This window comes from Hermetia illucens, chromosome 3, assembly GCF_905115235.1.
Source record: "Hermetia illucens chromosome 3, iHerIll2.2.curated.20191125, whole genome shotgun sequence".
Classification (NCBI taxonomy): Eukaryota; Metazoa; Arthropoda; class Insecta; order Diptera; family Stratiomyidae; genus Hermetia; species Hermetia illucens.
The window spans coordinates 44,778,968-44,801,010 of record NC_051851.1 but is presented as its reverse complement, the minus strand read 5'-3'; the positions used below and the strand labels follow the sequence as shown (position 1 = coordinate 44,801,010).

The window sequence follows — 22,043 nt, the reverse complement described above, 5'->3', positions numbered from 1 at the left end:
ATGGCATATGATAAATGGCCGGGATTTAGGAAGGTGTTCACTACAATGAGAAATTGATATTTATTCAAATAAACCTCAATCATTGCAGGGTCGCTTAAAATTTACTTGAGCAGACCACGTTCGGATCTGATATGGAAGGGGAGTCAGGTTCGGTTGTATATCAGACCTTTGAAAGCCCTGCGCTGACGCGTGGTATATCCTGGTGCGTCAGCGAACGCTACACCCACAGCGATCACCAGGCAATCTTCTTTGAGACGTATGTCCAACCACAAGGCAAGGACCCATCCTGCCAGAAACCAAGAAAGATTTCAGAAGGACAGTTCTGAGGGTAGCTCTGACTTCAGGACTGTCTCAGATGATGCAGCATTCGTCATCTCTGGAATGATACCAATTGACATCTTGGCAGACGAGATGGCAAATATATACAATGCGAAGCCAATCTATCCCTTATCGCAGACGATGAACGCTGAGAGGGAAAGATCCATAATTAGATGGCAAGAGCGCTGGAAACGCTCGAGAAAAGGTCGGTGGACTCACAGGCTCATTCCTGCCATCAAGGAGTGGCTGGAGAGACGACACGGTGAGATTAATTATAATCTCACCCAGTTTCTCACGCGGCACGGAGGATATCGCCAATATCTGTCCAGGTTTAAATTGGAGACCTCACCCGACTGCCCGAATTGCGACGGGCTCCCAGATAACCAAGAGCATGTATTCTTCCACTGTCCGAGATTTGTGTAAGAAAGGAGGAATCTAGAGGAGGCTCTAGGAGAGGCACTGGTACCAGAAATTCTGGTGCCGAAAATGGTAGCACAACAAGAGAATTGGGATGCGGTCAACTTCATGATCGCATCTATCCATAATAAACTGCTAAAGGCAGAGGAGAAGAGAAATGGGCGGCATGTACGCAGCGTATAGAAGAGAGGTGATTAAGCTAGAATGAGCTGACTCCGCCCATGATGTAATACGTTAGGGTTATTCCACGAGGCAGGGAGGGAGTCTGGGGTGGTTTTAGTGGGCAAAAATGCCACACACTAGTGTGCCCAGACCAGTGTCTTTTGAAGATTTCCACCTCCTCAAAAAAAAAGGAAAGACGGACAGACAGACAGTAAACCAATTTTAATAAGGTTTTGTTTTACAGAAAACCTTAAAAATCACCACTCTGGACTGTAAGTTGTTGATCTATAAATTGGTACTTGAGCTTGTATGAATTTATGAGATTCAAATGTGGGGCTCAACCAAAACAACCAATATTAACCTGCTTCAGCGATCTCAGGATAAAATTCTGAGATGTATATCCGATGCTCCTTGGCATTTCCGCAGCGTTGGTCTCCAAAAAACTTGGAGGCTAAAACTTTAGTGGATGAAATCGAGTGTTCTGCTAAAACTGATGACTCAACGCAACACAATGGCTAAAAGAACCTTATATCATCGAAAATTCAAGGGACTGGAAAGAGTTGACCACCTGGACCTCGGAAAGGTGTCTGCATTACCGTTAGTTTCAAAATTTTCCTTCTTTTTTAAGTTTTGTGTAAAAGAAAATCTTACTAATATCAGTTCACTGACGATCGCTGTCTGTCTGTCACACCTATTTTCTCAGAAACGGTTAATCCTATAGATACGTAATTTAGCGGTAAGCTGGGAACTGTGAATCCCTTCGCATGCGGTGAGTAATATCGTTCTATGTTGGATTTAAAGTCATACATGCAAGAGGAAGCTGCACATTTTTTTGTCATTTGGGGTACCAAATGAAAGGGGATAGTTAATACTTTCCAAGCCAGGGAAAATTTTTTAGATTTTGTATAAAACAAAATTTTATTAAAATCGGTTTACTGTCTGTCGGTCAATCCGTCCATTTATCAGTCCTATCCTGCATGCCTGCTGGTTACACGCACTTTTCTCAGGAGCAGTTACTCCGATTGATATGAAATTTGGTGGAAACTATCAACGCTCACGCATGAAATGAGTAACATCGTTCTACGTTGAGTATAAGGGGAGGCAGGATCCCCATACATGTAAAAGAGGGTCTTAACATTTTTTTCACTGAATATAGTCATGCAGGGTAACAAATGAAAGGTCTCGGTTAGTCCTTTCCAAAGCTCAGTGCAATAAGGAGGAATGCACATTTAATGCAATAGGGAACGATGCTGTAAAGTGATCATTTCTTTCACAGACACGGAATAGTCCGACATAACATACATTACAAATGGGATAAATGTCCAATCAAATATATTTATATAAGATATACGCAAAAGTTTTCATACCCTAGTATAATAGGTCAAAGTTGTCTCTTTTGTGGAAATTTAGTGTAATTTAAGAGTGAATGTCAATATCATACTATTATAGAATGGAACCTGTAAATTTCACTGCTGCTGAAACGTCAACAATGTGTCAGATAGAGGCTAACATCACCCCGAAGACTGGTTATCGAACGCGAACTATGACTGATTTCTGGAATGTGCGCACGTTCCTCGGCAATGGTATCGAGGGTCCCGAAAATGTTCTCTTTCTCCACTTTGAGCGAGAATTCCAATGATATAAGCTGGACATTCTGTGCCTAACGAAGTATGATAGTGGGACTCTGAAGAGTAATCCTCTCCCTCTTACAGCAATGTGCTTTTATACTCTGGAAATCCAAGTGATAACAGACGCGAATACGTTGTCGGGTTGTTTCAGACGGCCACCAAAAGACGCACTTTCTTCACTTGCGAGCTGGTTTCTGATAGTTTTCTGACTCCAAAGTGTTAGGCGGTGGCGGCTATACGGTTTCTTACCAGGGCAGAGGCAAATCTTTAGACGCTGCCTCATCTCTGCCCTGGGAGCAGAGTAATAGAAGTGACTCGCATATGTTAAGTGCTCCTTTATATAATTGGCAGAATACAACATGACTACAAATTATATTGAGCGTAAATCCGCTCATACTTTGGACCAAGCGTCTGACGATTTGCTTCTGCCCAGATAAGAAACCGTAAAGCCATCACCGCCTAACATTTTGAAATTTTGGGTGCTAAACCCTTAACGAGGGGTCCGTGGACCAAAAAAAGAGGGAGTAAGTTGCTCCCCATTTGGTCTGGTCCGACATCAAGTGGATGCGGACTTAGGACTCCGCAATTCTTAAAAAAAATATGTTCTGACTCCAAGATTATGGCCCAGGTTAAGGAGCATCTCAATTGTACAATTATATTCGATATGGTGGAGAATGATACTTTTTACATGCAATTACACACACCCGTAATGGGCGATATGAATGCCAAGGTGGGCTTTGATAAGACCTTGCTCGGACATGTGATGAGAAAGGACGATCTTAGCGACCGTAACGATAGTGGCGGGTAACATGCGGATACGCACTGTTAGTCCAAAACAGACGAAAAATCATCTCGTGCATCAATGCTCTCAAACGAAAGCGAGCCGCTAGGTTTGACGGTTTCCCCGCAGAGTTATTAAACGCTGCCTCCAGTCTCCCCTCGTGCAGAAATCTTGGAAATCCAAGACCTTTTCCAGATAATGGAAGAAGATTCCAAAGAAGGGCATCCACTTTGAGTGTGATAATTGAAGGGGTAACTGCGTGCTCTCTGCCGTCGCAAAGATAAATAAAATAATCCCGAAACTCTTCCGAGAGTATCTAAAACTTCGATCGACAGAGTGCAGGCTGGCTTCCGCTCCAGATCCACCTGCATTAACCACATCAACAATTTAAGAGCCATTTTGGAACAATACGTTTCATCAATTACAAGAAGGCTTCCGACTGACGTGCTCTACACAATAAGGGCATTCCGGAGAAACTAATAGCTACTATGCTGCATGTTTTGCTCACGTGCTACACCGAGGTATTTGACGCCAGGGTTCAATCTTGTCACCAATATTATTTCTTCTTGTTATTGGCGACGTTTTTCATCCTGCCTTGTCCGGAGTATGTTGAGGATTTCATTGGACGATGAAATCTTCCCTCAAACACCTCGACTACGCTGATGGCATCTGTTTGCTCTCTTACCGGGCCATGAGGCTTGACCAAATGGCTCTGTATTTAGAAAGAGGGACAAGTGGAGTTGTACTGAAGACACGGCTCCTCCCACTCTTCCTATTGGCATTAATAGGCACACCATCGAAGGCATCGATCAATTTGTGCATGTAGGAAACATGGTTTCAGTTGTCGGTGGTACCGATTGGATGTCGCCCGATCCCGGCGCTAAATCCACCTTTGCTGTCTTGTCAATCTGCAAATGCAGCAACTCAACATCAAGATCAATTTTTTGGCTGCTTCTTTTAAATTCTAAATATTCGTATGTACTCACATGTCCCAACAACATTTGTTTATTCAAATAGCATTTCTATTTACTTCCGTTTTAACAATGTGTTATAAATGGACAAAGTTATTCCTCAAAGACGTTTAATATAGTTTAGTGGAACCATTAATATGTACATATATATATATATATGATTTTCCTAAATTTTCTGGTTTCGGCATCCACATCTGATATAACCAGTTTGCATAATTTGATTCATAAATCTTCATAAATAACTTGTTTAGTCCTACTAATCAGATGTTCTCGGCCTCAAGATATTCTTGGCTCTAACAGACGTTAGTTTACTTTATGCTTTTGCACAGAAAAGAAGTGATTGTGTATACTTAAAAATGAACGCGAGTCTGATTTTATTATTAGTGGTGATATTAATGAGTGCTAATGGTAATTTATCCGATATTTGTTCCAATACGAAAAAGTTAGGTTGAACTGTATGAAATTTCAATAGTGAACGGCCAACGTCGAAGACATCGTCCTGAATGTGTTCTGAGCAATCGCAGCCCTGGAAAGTGTCGTTTACTCTCAGAATGTCCCGAAATATCTAATTTGGGGCAGACAACACTTTGCTCCAATAGCATGTTTGGACCGATTATTTGCTGCCCGCGACCAATACGAAGACAAGGTGGAGGCGGATTCAACCGTGGCAATGGCAGACCAAACCCTCCAAATGAATTCAATCGCGATGGAACAAACCCTTGGTTGCCGCCAGACGGTGGTCTTCCTTCATTTCCCAACGAAGGCAGCAGAAATCCCTGGCTTCCACAATTACCAAATAATAGACATGGTGGCTTTAATCAACAATACCAATCTCCGAGCATTAGTCAACAAAGTAAGAAGTTTGAATTTTTAAAAATGAATCTTTTTAATATATTTAACAATTAGAATGTCAGCAGTACTACTCTTCAAATTCAAATAACAGAGTTAAACGGCAGGATTTTATGAGAACTATAGTGGGAGGTTCGCCTACGCAGATTGGAGAGTTTCCATTTATGGTAAGTTTTGAATGCAGATATTGGTTTAGATATTTGTACTAATATAAATACGCGCGAACAGCAACCAACAATTTATTGCTCGTCCAAGAGCATAAATCCTTATTAATTCCGGGAATACATAAAGTATTGTCGATCAATTAAAACTGTGAGTGTATTCTGTATCCTTCGTCCTTTTCAAAATTGGTTTACTGTCAAACGTACTTTTCTCAGAAATGGTGGTACTTGTTAATACAAAATTTGGTTGAAAACTTGAAACTGTGAAGCCATATGCAATCAGTGAATTACGTCGATATACGTTGACCTTAAAGAAGGCAGTGTGCCCGTATACCGGTGATCCTCATTGAAGGGGACAAATCTAGCTTTTATCGTGGCACTGATCAACTTAACAAAGGCACTCAAAGGAGAAATTGATTGAGATCACTTAGATTATTCTCTTTTCGCAGAATTAGTACTATTTTGATTTCCAATCATTTTGACAAAAGTTTAATTTCAGACAGATCTAGTTTAACGTTCCTGACAGGATCATTTCCCAAGCGAATTGAGGCACTGTGTGTACGGCTAGGTGGCACTCTATCCCTCTCGTATTGACTGCGCTTTTATATTTGTTTGGAGCGCTGTTGAACCTGTCAGACGTGAATAGTAACACAGCAAAGGGAATCCCAGTTTTCCAGATGACCATTGCCACTGCGTAGGGGTCGAACTCTTTTGATGGATTCTCGAAACTCTTCGGGATTGTAACTGTTTGTTTATGAATATCAGATATTATTCCACACAACCCTTGTCGCCTTCTTACCTCCCTGATTCCATTTTTCTCTAGTTTGCAGAAAAATAAGCCTTCAGTATTGCGTCTTCTCCTGAACATACTGTATGCGGCTTGTTTTGCTTTAAAAAGAGGGTTCAGCTCGGATTTCCATCAGAACTTTTGACAGAACCTTTTCCGTTGGGATGGGAAAGTGGGCAAGACTATCTGCTCATTTACCGATTTCATAATATCCTCTGAATCAGAAAGAGCGAGTTACTGTGCTCAGTTTAATTTCAAGTTGAATATGTCCAGTCGGCAGGGTCGAGTTACGTTATGCCATGTTACTTTGAATAAAGATGTGGCCATTGGGAATATCGTTGGGTATAGTGTCGCAGTACCAAATCAGTATTCGAATGGTTTTTTGAGACATCCGAAATAGAAAAGTTTTTGTTGACATCTTAGGGCGATTTGAAGAAGGTTGGCTTGTTGATGTTTAGGAAATGGAAGTTAGTGCCAGTGGAAGAGCATCTAAGTCTGCACGTCTCGATCCAAATTCCTCCAATCTCCGGTTTAGCTCATATGTTTACTATTGCCATAAAACGTTGCTGATAGTAATGATCAGAGGTGACCATCCCTAGCGAATTAATTAAAAAACATATTACCTCCCGAGTAAGAAGACTATATACAGGAAATTCAATTCCTAACGCATTATTTGCCGTGCAATGGAAAATCATTGCACATCTTCGAATGCGATGGGGCTTGCACGACAAAAATTCTGCACATAAGGGCTTATATTAGTACCGTGTATATGATGGAATGCATTGGTGGATGCAAGCAGGTGGCAGCATCTGTCATTACAATAGACATTGCACAGCGGTTTATGGCTTCCCACATCCCAACAGGAACCAAAGGCAAAGCTTCCTTAAAAATTCATTGCGGATTAATGGTAACGGATTTTAATAGAATTACTGGGTGAATGATGCTTCAAAATTTCTCAACAGGAATTTGCTGAAGGCAAGCACACGCAACGTTCTCCGCAATTAATACACATTTGCAGTACTAAGAAGTGGGGAGCAGATAAGTGATGCATCCAAGATCAATCTTTCGGATGCATCCATTGCCTGTTGGCATGAGATGGGGAAGCGCACACAAAAAAAAACCATCTAGGCGACATCGACAAACCAATACATTAACCACATGGGTTACTTACCCACCTCGTACCTACCCGAAAGGTAGACAATGAGATTCTGCGCCCGTTCGCTGCTGGATTTGCTCCTCCTGTAGATAGTCTGCTTGCTCCCGAATAATCGATCCTTAATCGTGAAATGGCTTTTTCCCACGAACAAATGAATCAATCCCACAGCATTCCGTTTTATGCACTGCCTAGATTGTTAATACAGCTAACTCAGCTGTTCGTCAAATAGCCAGTTCTTAGTAAAAACAAATGCCACTGATGAAGTCCCGCTTCCCACTGTTTTGCAGGCTGATCAACTGCTGCGGACCACTTACATCAAGCAAGTTTGCCAACACTCAAAAAATGGACATGCAATCAAGATGCACGCAGATCAGATTCATGCTCATCCACACACAGCCAAGCTACCTGATAACTTACACGCATTAAATAAAAATAACCGTTGGCGCAACAATTCAATTGGGTTTTGAAGTGTGTTAGAGCACTTCATTCAAGACCGTAACCGTACACTACAGGATCACAGTACCCTGTAGGAGGCAATGTGGTCAGCATTGCGTTCGCCCGAGATTATTACCCTGATTTGACTCAGGTGCTCATTCACAGCTGAGTCGACTGATATCCGACGTCAAGTCACGATATACTCCCACCAGTGAAATTTTAACCGCGACCCTTCTTACGACAGCCTCGTGCTCTAACCATTGAACTGTCCGGACATTAAAACTACACGCAAATCTGCAAACGGTGAAATCACCACCCACTTCAAAATAGCCATACAGCATATCAAATAAAAGGGCTTGGTTAATACTTTTCAAGCATTTCTTGATTTTGACATCGATTACGAAATAGAGTAATGATAAATGACTGAACAATTCAAATTCAAAGTTAGACAGGATTCATTTTCAACGGAAAAATTTTGAAAAGACATGAGGATATTGCCGTTATTTAAAAGGTCCAATTTTTGGAAAAACTAATTTACTTTGATAGTGAATACCTCTGAACATACATATGTCTTTCATAACGTAAAATTCAAATTCGGTTTTAAAAATGAGCAGCCGGTGCATATAGCTCAACGCACCTTTTTCTTCAAAATATCTGCTTCTTTCTCTCATGCTTTATGTGTATATATGAGGGTTGGGTGAAACGTTCGAGGCTGATTAAGAAATGTCTCTAGAAGGTCGGTTTGTCCGGATAGCTGATTAGTTAGAGCATAAGGCTGTCATACGGAAGGTCGCGGCTCAAATCTCACTGGTGGCAGTGGAATTTGTATCGCGATTTGACGTCGGATGCCAGTCAACTCAGCTATAAATGAGTACCTGAGTCAAGTCAGGGTAATAAACTCGGGCGAGCGCAATGCTGACCACATTGCCTCCTACAGGGTACTGTAATCCTGTAGTGTACCGTTACGGTTTTGAATGAAGTGCTCTAACACACTTCAAGGCCCTGATCCAATGTGGATTGTTGCGCAACGATTATTATTATTGTTATTCTACATGTTTATCCGTGATTAGCTTATATGGGAACTTTCAGGTCAATTGCTCTGTTAGTATACGCGAAGAGAACGACTCGTTGTGTACGTGAAAATGGAGAAAAGGGAGATACGTGCTATTGTCAAAATGGATTAAATACTAAAAGGCTGATCTCCCCTGTTGAATATCAAAAGTCAAACAGTGACTTTCCGAATTTAAAAATGGTCGCAAGAACGATGCATCAAGTTCCGAACGCCCTGTTGAGGTCACAACTGTCGAAATGATTGAAAAAATTCATAAAATCGTGGTAGAGGACCGCAAATTGGAAGTAAATCACATATCCAAGACAACATTTCGGCATGATAAAGCTCTAGTAGAGAGGTAAGAAGTTGACCCAGAAAACTGTTTCTGCCATAACTCCATATTGTACCTACAGAAAATAAAAAGATCCATTCTTTTTGTTATTTAATATACTTTCGTTCGTGTTCGTATTGAAAAAATGTTCACTAAACATTTTTAGCTTCAAATCGACCATTTAATCCATTTCTGTGGTTACCTCGAAAAAAAAAAATGTTCACCTTGGAGGGGGGTGCCACACTCCTCCGGGGATGCCACATCGGCGCTATATAACTTTTGTTTCTTATGCTACCCTCTACCCCCCCTCCAAATTTCATGTCAAACGATCTTGACTGAATGAATTCAGAGATCGTACCCGATTTTCGACTTTTATGACTGGACTATGATAACAAGCCGTGCCAATTGAGGAACTTTCCCCCTATTTTTCTTGGTCTACGAACCCCTCTTTTTGGGCTAAGCACCAGGGTAGAGGCATCAGACGCCGCTTCACGTCTCTCCTACAAGCCGCGTGGTCGAAACTAGTGGTAGTGATGTTCGTCCGTTAACATATGTATACCTTTAATATAACATTTCATTTATGAAGTTTTGCTTTAAAGCGAGGTTTTACGGATCTGGGATTTTAACATGGATAAATAGTTTGATGTGTAGGATCCGGTTTTGTGATCCCATTTTGCCGCCTTTTGGCTTATTGCATGTCCTACCAAAGTTAATTTAAGTGCATAGTACCATCATATTCGCTAGGCTCTGAGATAGTCGACTATATGCACTTAATCAAGATACTTTTCAGGCTTTGTAATTCCTCAGATATGACTACTATTAACAAAGTTAATAACAAAGTGATGATATCAAAATAGCTTTCTTTTCAGACATTCGGGTTTAGTTAGTGCAGTCTAAATCTTAAGAAAAGAAAACCTTCTTAGGGTGTGCCATATATGTATCCCTGGCTGCAAATATGCTGATAGCTGTTTACTCTAATCTAATATAAATATTTCAAGTATTATAGCTACAGACTAAAGGTAGTTGCATAAAACTCAAATAAGAATAAGCAATTAATTAAATGTACATACATTCCTAGCCGCGATGTCATCCATACATTGCGCAGAAAAAGTCGAATAAATAAACAATTCCTTGCCCATTAATATTAATCTGAGCTTATTTAAATGAACATTAGCTCAGACAACATCATGAACAAACAAAAAAAAGGTATAACTCGTTTTCGCACTTTGGACCCTCAAAGTTCAATATACCTTTTAAAATCTGGGACTACCCGATAATAACCGACTTGTTTTCGAGGAACACTTTGTTGATCACATGACTGGAAAATGGTGCCAATCTATTCACCTCAAACAAAAACTTGTTCCGGGTTACTATATGGAATAATATATTCACAGTATTGTTTACTACAGCTATCACGTGAGTTCGGATGGTCAATAAAGTATACCGAATTCCCGTCAGATTCTTATATCTGAATGCGGTTGACCTTCAGCACAACACAAATTCCGTATCAATTTAACGATTCAAGTGATGATTTTGTAACTTCTTCGAGATGTACGTTTTCATTAGCCTATACTCCATCTTTTTTGCTTCGATCCACTTCTCATTAAATTAATATAGTAATTACCGTACCTTCACCATTCAATACAATGGCTCCGGTAACTAGGTCTTGTATTTTGAATCTCAATTCACCTTAAATAAAGTTAACATTTAAAATTTTCCCCTTCCTTGGAACTGTACACATCCGACAACACTTAACTTTCGAACTTCAACGACAGTTTTTTAAAACTGCTCTTTTTTAGGAAATTTAGCGAGATTCCGTATTTTAACATATCCTTAGAAAAAAATCTTTCGCCATATGAACAGACATTTAATCTGCCAGATATTTTACTTCCAGTGTGATACTACGTTGCCTTAGGTGCAATCCATTCTCATGAAAGGCACAAATTTTACTTACTATAACCTCATTAATCAAGCTTTTTGGAGTCCTCATTTTGGAATTTTGCACTCAAAAAATCTTTTATATCACATGACCTTGCATGTTTTTTATGTCTATTAATAAGTTATTGATCTCAGCGACTGGAGGGTGGTTTCTTGGCCTAAATGCACTATGACGTTGATTCCACCCAACTAAATCCGTTCTTGGAATATTCACAACGACGAGATGCTTGACATTTGTTTCTATAGCAACACTTCATATTCAATTAAGTTCATCGTCATCAAATGCACCAATTCAGATCGCCAGGGACTCGATACATTCTAAATATAGCAAATAAAATTTCAGAAATAGTTGTGTGCAGTTCTTTGTATGTATTATCTGTGGTGAACTGAGTAGAAAGTTTCAAGGAGGTGGATGACGTTAATATAACGAAGCTTGTATAAATATTTTTGCAATCTGAATGTGCACTGAGAGCAACATTGTAATCAATTGTTAGGCAACACTCAGTTCCATCCAGAAACTACGTTTCCTAATTGAAATAAAAATAAATAAAAAACTTGTTTCTTTTTCGTTGGTGTGAATATTTATTCTTGCACACCAACGAAAAAGAAACAACAAGTTTTTTATTATTTCAATTAATTAATCGTTGGAAACACCGCATAATTTCACTCAGATACGTTTCCTAGATATAAAAATTGATTAATAATTGATGACCCGTCAAACTGGCAACCTTGGTTTTGTTAGTGTTTATTTGCGGTCCAACTCTACTTGCCTCACCTTTCAAATTCGGAGCCATTTGACCAAATCCATGGCCCGGTGAGAGAGGAAAGATGTCATAGTCTAGAACTCCTCCAGTTCCTCCGTCACTCATAACAGAAAAAATATCGGTTACAAAATGCCACCTTGACAGAAGATGTTACCCCGGAGCAACATGTGGCATCATATGTCACACTGATAACAACTATTTTTCCGCAATATCTCTATTCCATAGAACAAGCGATATACACTCTCTGTTCAAAAATTGGTAAAGAACAAGTGAAGAAAATCTAAAGTGGTCAATGTCAAACCAGCCTGCTCTCTGTCGATCAAGCCTTCGAGATGTTCTTTCATGTGTTCCAGAATGATTTTAGCTATTATCTTTGCAACGGAAGGGAGTACACAGTTACCCCTCGAATTGTCACAGTCAAATTGGAACCATAATGATTATCCCCTTCTTCCATTCTCTTAGAAGGCCTGAATTCCCAAGGTTTTCAAACGAGTGGAAGCGGCAGATCGGCAATAACTGCAGGTGAACATTAACCCTGGCAGGAGACCATCAAGTCCAGCGTTTTTACTCCATTTGAGTGAATTGATGACCGGAATGATTTCCCTTCTGCTTGGAGAACCAGTCCGTGTCCGCGTGTTACAGTACTAGTAGTTTAGTAGTAGTTTAGTTTACTGGGGGAGCCGCAGCTTCGAGCACTCAAGCCATTGTTAGGCCCATTGTACTAACCCCGGAAACCATCTATTCAATAACTTCCCGCCTATGGCGTTCGCAAGCTTTAGTGAATGTTCTCAACATTCTCCAGAGGCAGAGAGTGTGCAGATTCTTCATTGAAGAAAACTTTACAAAGGTGTCTTCGTCTGAGATCTGAGGAGGGCGGGCGGCGAAATAAAAAGTGCAGGGCCGCCTCCTCCTCACATTGGCTGCACATAGCCAAAACCACCACCCCAATCTTTTCCATATGGTAGCTTAAGAAGTAACGTCCCGTCAAAAGCCCTACAAGGGTTTTCATGTCCCAATTCTTAAGGGACAACAAAAATGGCGCTCAAGCGACCCTAGGTTTTTTCACAAGAATTTTCGCTTGCCCGCAAGAGTTCAAATTTCCTCACTCGGCTGCGTGGATCCTTGCAATTTTACCCTGCAGAGTAGACTTGACAGTGGATGGCTGGATTCCAAAAGCTGGTTCTGGTTCCACCATTGTCAATCCAGACCCTAGGTGAGCCAGTTTGTCAGCCTTCCCATTACCAGCGATGTTTGAGTGTCCCGGCTCCCACATCAGGAATGTTTCTTTCAGCCGGTCAAGTTTCAGCAGCACCTGATGGCAACTCTGACTGATGTTTAGTTCTGATAATGCCGCCTGACTGTCGGAACAGATTCGAATGGCGCGACTTCTCCATTTTTGGCGCAGTTATTCTTCTGCTGCCAATGAAATAGCATATGGTCGTAATTTTGGAAAATGGTCGTAATTTTTCTGAGGGGTCGGGCCAGTTCCATAATCGGATTTCCCGAGAACACCCGCCCTCCATTCCTGACCCGTCGGTGAAGATTATTAAGTCTGTAATCTGGAAAGACTCATAGCTATTTATCGACCATTCTTCTCTTTTAGTGATTACAGCAGTGTATGTCTTTTCAAAGACGAATCTGAAAACCATATGGTCGGCGGGCATCAAAGCTACCAGATATTTGCCAACTAATTTCCAGACAGATGCGCGACCGTACGTTTGGCCGCCTTTCCACACTCCAAGGGCAAATATAGCCTTTAACCCCTTCCGTGCATCAATCCGTTTCCACGGTACTGTAGCCAGTCAGATCTTACGACGTCCCTCGGTATGTGGCCGACGGCCTGTGCAATACCCAAAAAAAGAGCATTTTTCATTTCAGTCCAATACTCATCGATGTTTTCATATCCAGGAAACAACTACTATATCTTCTGCAGATCTCAACGTGGTCGATCAGATTGCTCGTACGGTGTCGGTAAGTTAAACCCAACCGACTTTATGGCAAAAGCACCATGTTCGAACAACATGCCACCAATGCTGAAGCGATGGAATATGCAGAAATCCACCAATCGACCACCATCATCGTTACGGTCGCGAAGACTGTACTTTTCTATCGTACGTTCGAGCAAGGTGTTGTTAGATCCCACCTTGGCATTCAGATCATCCATCAAGATCACAATGTCACCTTTAGGAAGCCTCCCAGGAACTGCGTGTGATTGCTTGTAGAAATCAGCGTTCTCTGCCACATTGGAGGTCTCTGTTGAGTTTGTCACAAATCGGCTCCCAAGTCAAGAGACCTGACTTAGAAACAACCCCACACCGGATTCTTGTCTACTATCCCTCAGCTTTTCGGAGTACAAAAGCGCATTGACATAAGTGCGAGAGGAATACTCTTCCATCGTCTTACTTTCTTTCGGCGTAAGATCAGTCCCTAGATATTGTTAACATTTCAATTACATATTTTAAAATTTTACTAAATACTCCCCTCAATTTGACAAGAAACATAAAGAATAATATTGGAGAGTTTGAAAGGAATAATCAACAAAACTTCCCGCGGCACCATGGAACGTCAGTATTAGACTAAAATGAATACTCTGACAAATATACAAAAACCACTGGTGTGTACATCAGTCACTCGATTTTAGTCTTAAGATTCTGCAGAAAATAGTGATGTAACACTGAAATTCCTTCAACGGAGTAGTATTTTTTTTCTCAAAGTTGTTCCTTTCACTTAATTCAAAACTGAGATCTTTCAAAAGGAATAAGAGGTGGGGACGATTGTTCCCAAAGAAAAGCGCTTGTGTTTTATTTAGAGTTGTGCTTGCATACATCCTTCAAAAAACCCCATTGAACATTGTTCGTTTATTGATTGGCATTAGGTTATTATCGAATGTCGGATGGTTTAAATTAGGAGGTTGTTTGTTAGCCGAAGTCTTAAAATGAAAGATTGCCTTGGAAGATATTTTTCCGTTTTATTGGCTAAAAGTATCTAATTTAAACAAATGCGTATTTCGGAAACCAACTGTCCCCTTCTTCAGTGTTATATCTTCTGAAAAATATGTTCACCATTCGGCCTCCTTTAAGTGTTCTAAGACGCTGATATGGACTAGCCGTTTTGTTTGCCTTACGTAAATCTTGTCGCACTCTGGGTAGGACATCTTATAAATGCCGCTTTTTTCCCTACACTCTTTTTTGTCCTTGACTGATTGTAACTGGGTCCTAAGTAGGTATCGTCTACTGGTCGAGATGACCCGGAATCCACGTTTATGCAACCGCCTTTTGATGTTCTGCGTCCCACCCGAGTAGGTTAGTTTTATCCATTGCCTAGGCTCTGTGTTCACCTCCTTTTTTTTTTTTTTTGATCCGATTTTCGATGAGGTTCCTGTTGTATCCATTTTTCTTGGCTGTCTCCAGAATGTAATTCATTTCTTTATTTCTTCTCTCCTCATTGAGCATGTAATCGTCCTATGAATCATAAAATTGTATGCCGCCATCTTATGGTGCAAATCGTGGTTTGAGGTGTATGTGATGGTTCGTTGTGTCTGGGTCGGTTTCCCGTAGATGTCGAATTCAAAATCTCCTCTTTCCGGGATTCTTTTTAACTCTAGGAACGGAACTTCCCCTTACTTTTCGATCTCCATAATGAAATCGATGCTCCTATGTGCCCGGTTGAGTTTCTCGAGGATTGTTCCCTCTTCTTCCCTTTTAATAATTGCTAATACGTCATCCACGTATCTGATCCAGAATCTCGGGAGTGCCCCAGCTTCCTCGAGTTCATCTTCCAGGTTCTCCATAAATATCTCGCATAGCAGAGGTGAGAGGGCCCGCAGCCCATTGCTGCCCTGGAGGTTGTTTCATAAAATTTATTCCTGAATGTGAAATAGGAAGGTCAGTTTTTTATACAACTTAGCCTTCTTCCTCCATTCGGATGAGTTTTCGTGTGTCGTGATCCATTCCTCGAACAAGTGCAGAGCTTCCTTCATCGGTACGCTTGGGAACAGCGCTTTTACGTCAAAGGATACTAATATTTCATCACTTTGTATCCCCTGGCCTCGTTTAGTCTGCGAATGACTTCTCTGCTGTTTCCCACTGGTCGTTTTCCTATTTTTACGCCTGTCGAATGGTCTTGAGAGTGATCTTGCTGCCTTTACCTGACCTAGCACATTTGTCAGGGTCAGCCTAGTCAAAGGTCTACGACAAGGGGATGCCCTATCATGCGTTCTCTTTAACCTGGCTCTCGAGAAAGTGATCCGTGATGCTGAGGTAAATGCAAGGGGTACGATCCTCTTCAAGTCCACCCAACTACTGGCCTGTGCTGACAATATCGACATCATGGGAAGAACCACCCGAGACGTACAAACTCCCTTCATCCAGATCGAGCAGGCGTCGCACGATCTTGAGCTGCACATCAATGAGGGCATGACAAAGTATATGTTCCTTATTAGGGCACGCCTAGATCGGATACCGGTTGTTGCGCCGTTGATGATGCCAATCAGTTGTCTCCACCGTTCATATGAGTTCACTTTATATGATGATGACGTCATGCCCGTCTTAGAGCACAATAAATTCACATGAGATTCAAAATTATGACCTTCTATAACTTTGTTAGTAATTGTTGGGTTACTTTCAAACTTTTCAAAATTATTTCTAATACTATCACTCGTACTTCTAGAATGAACTTAAGGGGGTTTTCGGATAAATCTCTAATATTTTGTAATATGCTATCATTAACTTTATTGGAGCATATATCATAATGTGATGTATTTTGAGGCCTAGATTTCTTATAGATGCAGCACTGTGATTTTTTTTCAGATTTTTCGGTTGAATAAATTCTGAAAATGAGACCTGTTTTACTTTTTGGGACACACATTTTGAGCCCTCCCTCCCCTATATAATAAATAAGATCATTTTAGAAAAATACTAACTGAGTCCTTTCATTTAATACCCTATAAAAATTTAAACCCAACACAAAATGATCATCACCGTTGCACATGTAGCGGTTTACAGATCACATATTCTCACCAAATTTCGTAATGATAGCTCCAGCCGTTTCGGAAAAAATCTTGTGTGACAGGCGGACAGGCAGACGGACATTGAATTGATTCTAATAAGATGCTGTTTCACACAACACTTTAGAATGGGCTGGGAACAGTAGCTTCTTCATAGCACTTTAGCATTTTACTCCAATGACAACTATCCTTGCTCATTATGACGTCAACATCTTATTTGCAAGGCTTAAGTTCCAGTAAATTCACGCGAGATTGGTAAGTTTGAACTGCTATACCTTTGATACTAATAGCAGAATTTTTACGAAACTTTGTAGGAAGTTTTCCGATGAATTTCAAAAACTTCGTAATATACTATTTTTTAGGGAAAAGTCTCTAATTCCCAAGATTTTCATACGAGTGAAAGCAGCAGATCTGCAATAACTGCAGGTGCAGCGATAAATAACTCTGCGGGGAGACCGTCAAGCCTAGCGGCTTAACTCTGATTGACTGCATTGATGCCGGAATGATTTCTCTTTTGCTTGGAAGAGCATGTTACGGGGACTAGCCATTTCATCCACAAGAGGAGGAACCTCACCGGATGTAATACGTTTGAGGAGCCTGATGAACTGTTCTTTCCCCCTCTTCAATTGTTCATCATCGTGGATAAGAAATCAACCCTTAACATACTTCACAGGACCATCGAAAGATTTGCGACCACATGCAAAGTCTTTCGTGATGCGATATACAGTGCTGAAATCATTACGATCTACGGCATCTTCCGCTTCTCTGACCAGCGCAATAGCAAATTCTCTTTAGTCACGGCGTACACTACGCTGAACTTCTCGGGATTCGATCGATATCGGAGTTCGAGCGCGTCACCCCCGTCATCATCGCAGCGATCAGTAGAGCCTTAAACTTCTTCCGTTCATCGATCCGTTTCCACGACTCCGCAGTCAGCCAAATCTTATAACTCTCTTTTGGGATGGGGCCAGTGCAGCACCCAAGAAAAGAGCATTTTTGCCGGAGGGCAATGCTCATCGATATTCTCAGGAGCGTTACCCAGTAGATCTGCCGCTCCATCAGCAAGCTCTCCCACTGTTGAGCGACAGCTGGGTCGTACAAACAGTCGATGTTGTACTTAGTGGGTCGCAGCTATCCACCCCTACGAGAAGTGATGGACGCAAGACGCAAGCGAACGTAACCGACCGTCGACGATTCCCTTCGAGGCCGATGCCAGCGCCTCTCTTGTTAAGCAAACCCAGAAAACAACCCCTAAATCTACTGCTAATTGGAAAGTGGTCGATCTGATTGGCGTCGGCCAGTTGAAACCCAACTAACCTTATGGCAGGCTCTGTCCTCGAACAGTGTGCCACCAATGACAAGGCGATAGAAGTTGCAAAAATCCACAAACCTCTCATCATTTCCCTGCGTCCCCATCACATGTCAGATCCCACCTTGACATTCAGTCCACCCATCACGTTGACAATATCACCTTTAGGAAGCTTCCCTTGAACCGCGTTTAATTGCTCATAGAAGACATCCTTCTCGAAAGTCTTCATTGATGCGTAGCATTGTATAATTGTAATGCTCCTTAACCTGGACCGAAGTATTAGAGTTAGAAGTTGAGCATTCTGAGGACCCCCGCTACCGTTGTCGAGGGGCGTGCGCACAGAAACCAGAAACCAATCATAGTCCGTAGTCAGAGTCTCTATCCGAGGCGTTGTTTACGTTTCGGTAACAGTAGAGTTTCAAAATTTGCAGATTGTTAGCCCACAGATTTCTATCCCTTTTAGTCGGCTCTTACGACAACCAGGGAAGAGTTTGAGTGTATTCTTAAGCCCCAACTCGCAGAGTGTTTGAGCAGATTTTGGAATAAGACATGGAATATAGTAAATAAGTGCTCATCCCAGACTTTTCGTTTGGGTTGGAAAATGAGTCCTGTCTCCCTTTAAGTGTGCACAGTTTGACCCCTTATCCGACCAGTTGCATACAATCTACTTCAAAAATTGGAGAAAATCACGTATGATAGACAGACAGATAGTGAATCAATTTTAATAAGGTTTTGTTTTATACAAAACTTTGAAAGAGATAGTTATTAACATCTTTTCATATTTAATATAAGGAAGTCCTGAGTTCACCATCCAATTGATGGTGGACCGGATCAGATGGAAACTTTCTTTCGCGTTTCGTGGTCCACGGAACCCTCTGTTGTTATTTTGTTTTTATTTTCAATATCATCGACAACGCAACAACTAATGTCTGAAGTAGATATGCCAGACTCCAGAAAACCAATTGTGCACCGGGGTTCACCAATTCAATATTCTTTGAGGCAGGGTTTGCCACGTCTTCCTTTTCTACCATAGATATTCATCAAAGCTAAGGTGTGGCGGCGTTTAGCTAATACATGGTCGATTAGTTCGAAAGTGGTTGCATCTGAAGAGATCCATATTCGTTTGCGGATCTCTTTCCGCAAAAACCAGGTGCTTCTAACAACCAACTTGTGTGATACTGCCAGTTAAATAATCCGCAGTCCGTTATCATTAGGAGTTTTATAGAAGCTATTGAAACCGCCGTATCGTCGCGAATAGGGTTTCTTTCGTACTTGGCAGTTAAAATACCCAAATTTGATTTTGAAATCATACCTGGAGGAAGCCTCGATGCTTCGTTCTAGTCCATCTCCACAGTCTCCTCTATAGGAGCATCACAGTTAACGAGGCTGATCTTCCTAAATTGGCCTCGCCAACACAAGGTACATAGCCCTCCGCTTATGCTTTCAAACCCATTTTCAATTTTTTGGCTCGCTAGATAATTTACTGCAAGTACATGGTCTACTGAATGACCAATGTTACATAATCTATGGTATAGTGGCTCTTTTCCATGAGGCCCGTCACTTTTGAGAGAGTCTGTTGTAACGCAGTGTCAACCATATATTGGGACAAGGGTATCAGCTAACTGCTTAACAGCTCCTATTCTGTACAAGTTGCGCAATATCCGTGGGTGAGATATGCAAATCGTTTGTTCTTTCTCATTGCCGAGTCAGTTGTTCTGAAATCAGTCCAGTCAGGAGCTCCTTTTGTGGCTTCATAACATAGTTTTCTATCTAAAGTTATCATCCCCCCACCCCACTCTCAACCTGGAGGGCCAGTTAGTAAAACTCGCCTTCATCCTTGTGAATCTGGAATTTTTCATTAAGAAAAAATTCCCCATGGAAGTGGAAATAGGTTGATTCAGTGGGCGTTTTACAACTTTCGTGCTCCATCATGATTACCGTTTTCGCCTTAGAACCTATACTACCCTTAAGCTTACACGTCTCTTGTTCACTCCTTTGTGGAACATAGGACACAACACAGTTCATTCCTTCTTATTGTTTCTTTTTTCGATTTCACTTTGAATGAGACAGGGCGTCAGTTTTGTTACCATTAGACTTAATGATGTCAAGCGTTAAGTCCTCGACAATGAGATATGAATGATAAGGAGCAAGATTCGAATCCGGAGTAACAAGATCGAAAGTCCGACGCTCAACCAACTCACCTGCGCTCCTTCATTGTATTAGAAGCGAATAGTCGATCAAGTTTGTACTTAAATTCTTAAGTGGTATGACTCAATCCATCCATATTACTCCCTCCTCGAAATTGTGATCAATGTATTGGCAGGTCGAGATCGGGCTATTCCAGGAAACCAGGGACTGAAATCGTGTTAAATGCAATGGAAGAGCTAGGCTTATAGTGGTAGCTCAGTGTTTAACAAAAGTAATTGCTCTTTTTTATAAGATGGTAATCTAAGTAGTCATTTAATCATTAACATATATTTTTAAAATTTTGGAGCAGGACGAGAAGAAAGCATAGTCTTTCTATTCTTATTCTTTTCCCTTTTTTTAGGCAGCGCTAGGTTGGCCAAGTACTACAGGATCTTATGACTATAACTGCGGAGGATCACTAATATCAGAATATTTCGTAGTCACAGCAGCACATTGTGCCTCTTCCCGTGGGTAAGGCAAATATCTAAAACATAAGTAAAAGACAACGTTCGTAAATGCATCCCATAATTTAATAGTACCATATTTTTCGTATGAATGATAGGGTTCAGCCTACTGTTGTGAAATTAGGTGGAGGGAATTTAGAAACTGAAGGGATGCAGTTTTCTATCGGTAGGATATATGTGCACCCAAATTACAGAAGCAGCCAAACATACAACGATATTGCACTCATTCAACTAGAAGGACCCATTTCGTAAGTACCCATATACATTTTGAAATCATGCTATCAATCCAACGAACGACTCATTATTTCCATCATATTTTCAGAATCACTCCAGCTTGTCTTTGGCCTACGTTCAACATAAATCAAAAAGCAGGAACAGCCATTGGGTATGGTCACACAGACTTCGGTAGGTGTTACTTATGATATTATGTTTTTATAAATATGAATACGAACAAATTTTTCTACTGCACCTCTAGGTGGTCGACGATCAGATAATCTTTTGAAGGTAACACTTAACATTTTCTCAAACGAAGCTTGCAGTAGATATTATCAGCCTGGTCCACAAATACAAAGTGGTCTTCAAGATTCCCAACTATGCGCTGGCGATCCCAATCAAAAAATGGATACATGTCAGGTCAGTTGATAAAAGCAAGTGCTTTAGTTCTGAAATGTGGTAGAACTGTTTTATATTTAAAGGGAGATTCAGGTGGTCCAATTTTGATACGTGTTGATGAAAACGGACAAAGTGTGCCTTACTTAATAGGTGTTACATCGTTTGGACAAGGATGTGCTGGCGCTGCTCCAAGTATATATACAAGAACTTCAGCATATATCCGATGGATAGAGTCAATTGTATGGCCTCGCGGATAGGAGAAACTAAGTGGGAAATGTTAAACGTATTTTAAAAATAGCTTAAATATAAGCATAGTTTTCATTCAGAAAAATATGACTTACTGCCTATGGCTTTTATTTTTTACTGAAAAATGAATTCTACTGATGTCATTAGATGATGCTCACAGCGCTCTTAAAGACAACCTCATTTTATTGCCTAATCAGAATAATTCAAAACAATGGCAATGGCCCCTACCTATGAATTCAGGCCTCCAGGTAAAAGCCACTGATTATATTCGAATATACAATTCTAATCAATGCTCTCTGGTGTCTCAATTGACGAATACATACTAGCATTATTCGCCTAAAATAGGCACTACGAAGAAAATTTCTGACTTCCAGAAATATCACTCACCATTCTCATACCTCGGCGCTTTTCTGTGAAATCTATGATAAAAAAAGGCACATAAACGAGTTGCTAGGCGTACACTTCCTTTCT

At 40.9% G+C, this 22,043-nt stretch overlaps 1 protein-coding gene across 1 annotated transcript in view; it reads left to right on the top strand.

Annotated features, from left to right (window-relative positions):
- LOC119651003 overlaps positions 1 to 21,595 on the top strand; it is a 34,946-nt gene extending 13,351 nt beyond the window's left edge. Inside the window, exons 9-16 of the mRNA XM_038054289.1 lie at positions 4,542 to 4,685; positions 4,750 to 5,130; positions 5,184 to 5,293; positions 20,612 to 20,721; positions 20,813 to 20,962; positions 21,037 to 21,119; positions 21,190 to 21,347; positions 21,410 to 21,595. Coding sequence (XP_037910217.1) covers positions 4,542 to 4,685; positions 4,750 to 5,130; positions 5,184 to 5,293; positions 20,612 to 20,721; positions 20,813 to 20,962; positions 21,037 to 21,119; positions 21,190 to 21,347; positions 21,410 to 21,583 — 1,310 coding nt within the window. The 3' untranslated portion in view covers positions 21,584 to 21,595. The remainder of the gene's footprint in view (positions 1 to 4,541; positions 4,686 to 4,749; positions 5,131 to 5,183; positions 5,294 to 20,611; positions 20,722 to 20,812; positions 20,963 to 21,036; positions 21,120 to 21,189; positions 21,348 to 21,409) is intronic.
- Positions 21,596 to 22,043: the final 448 nt, after the last annotated feature.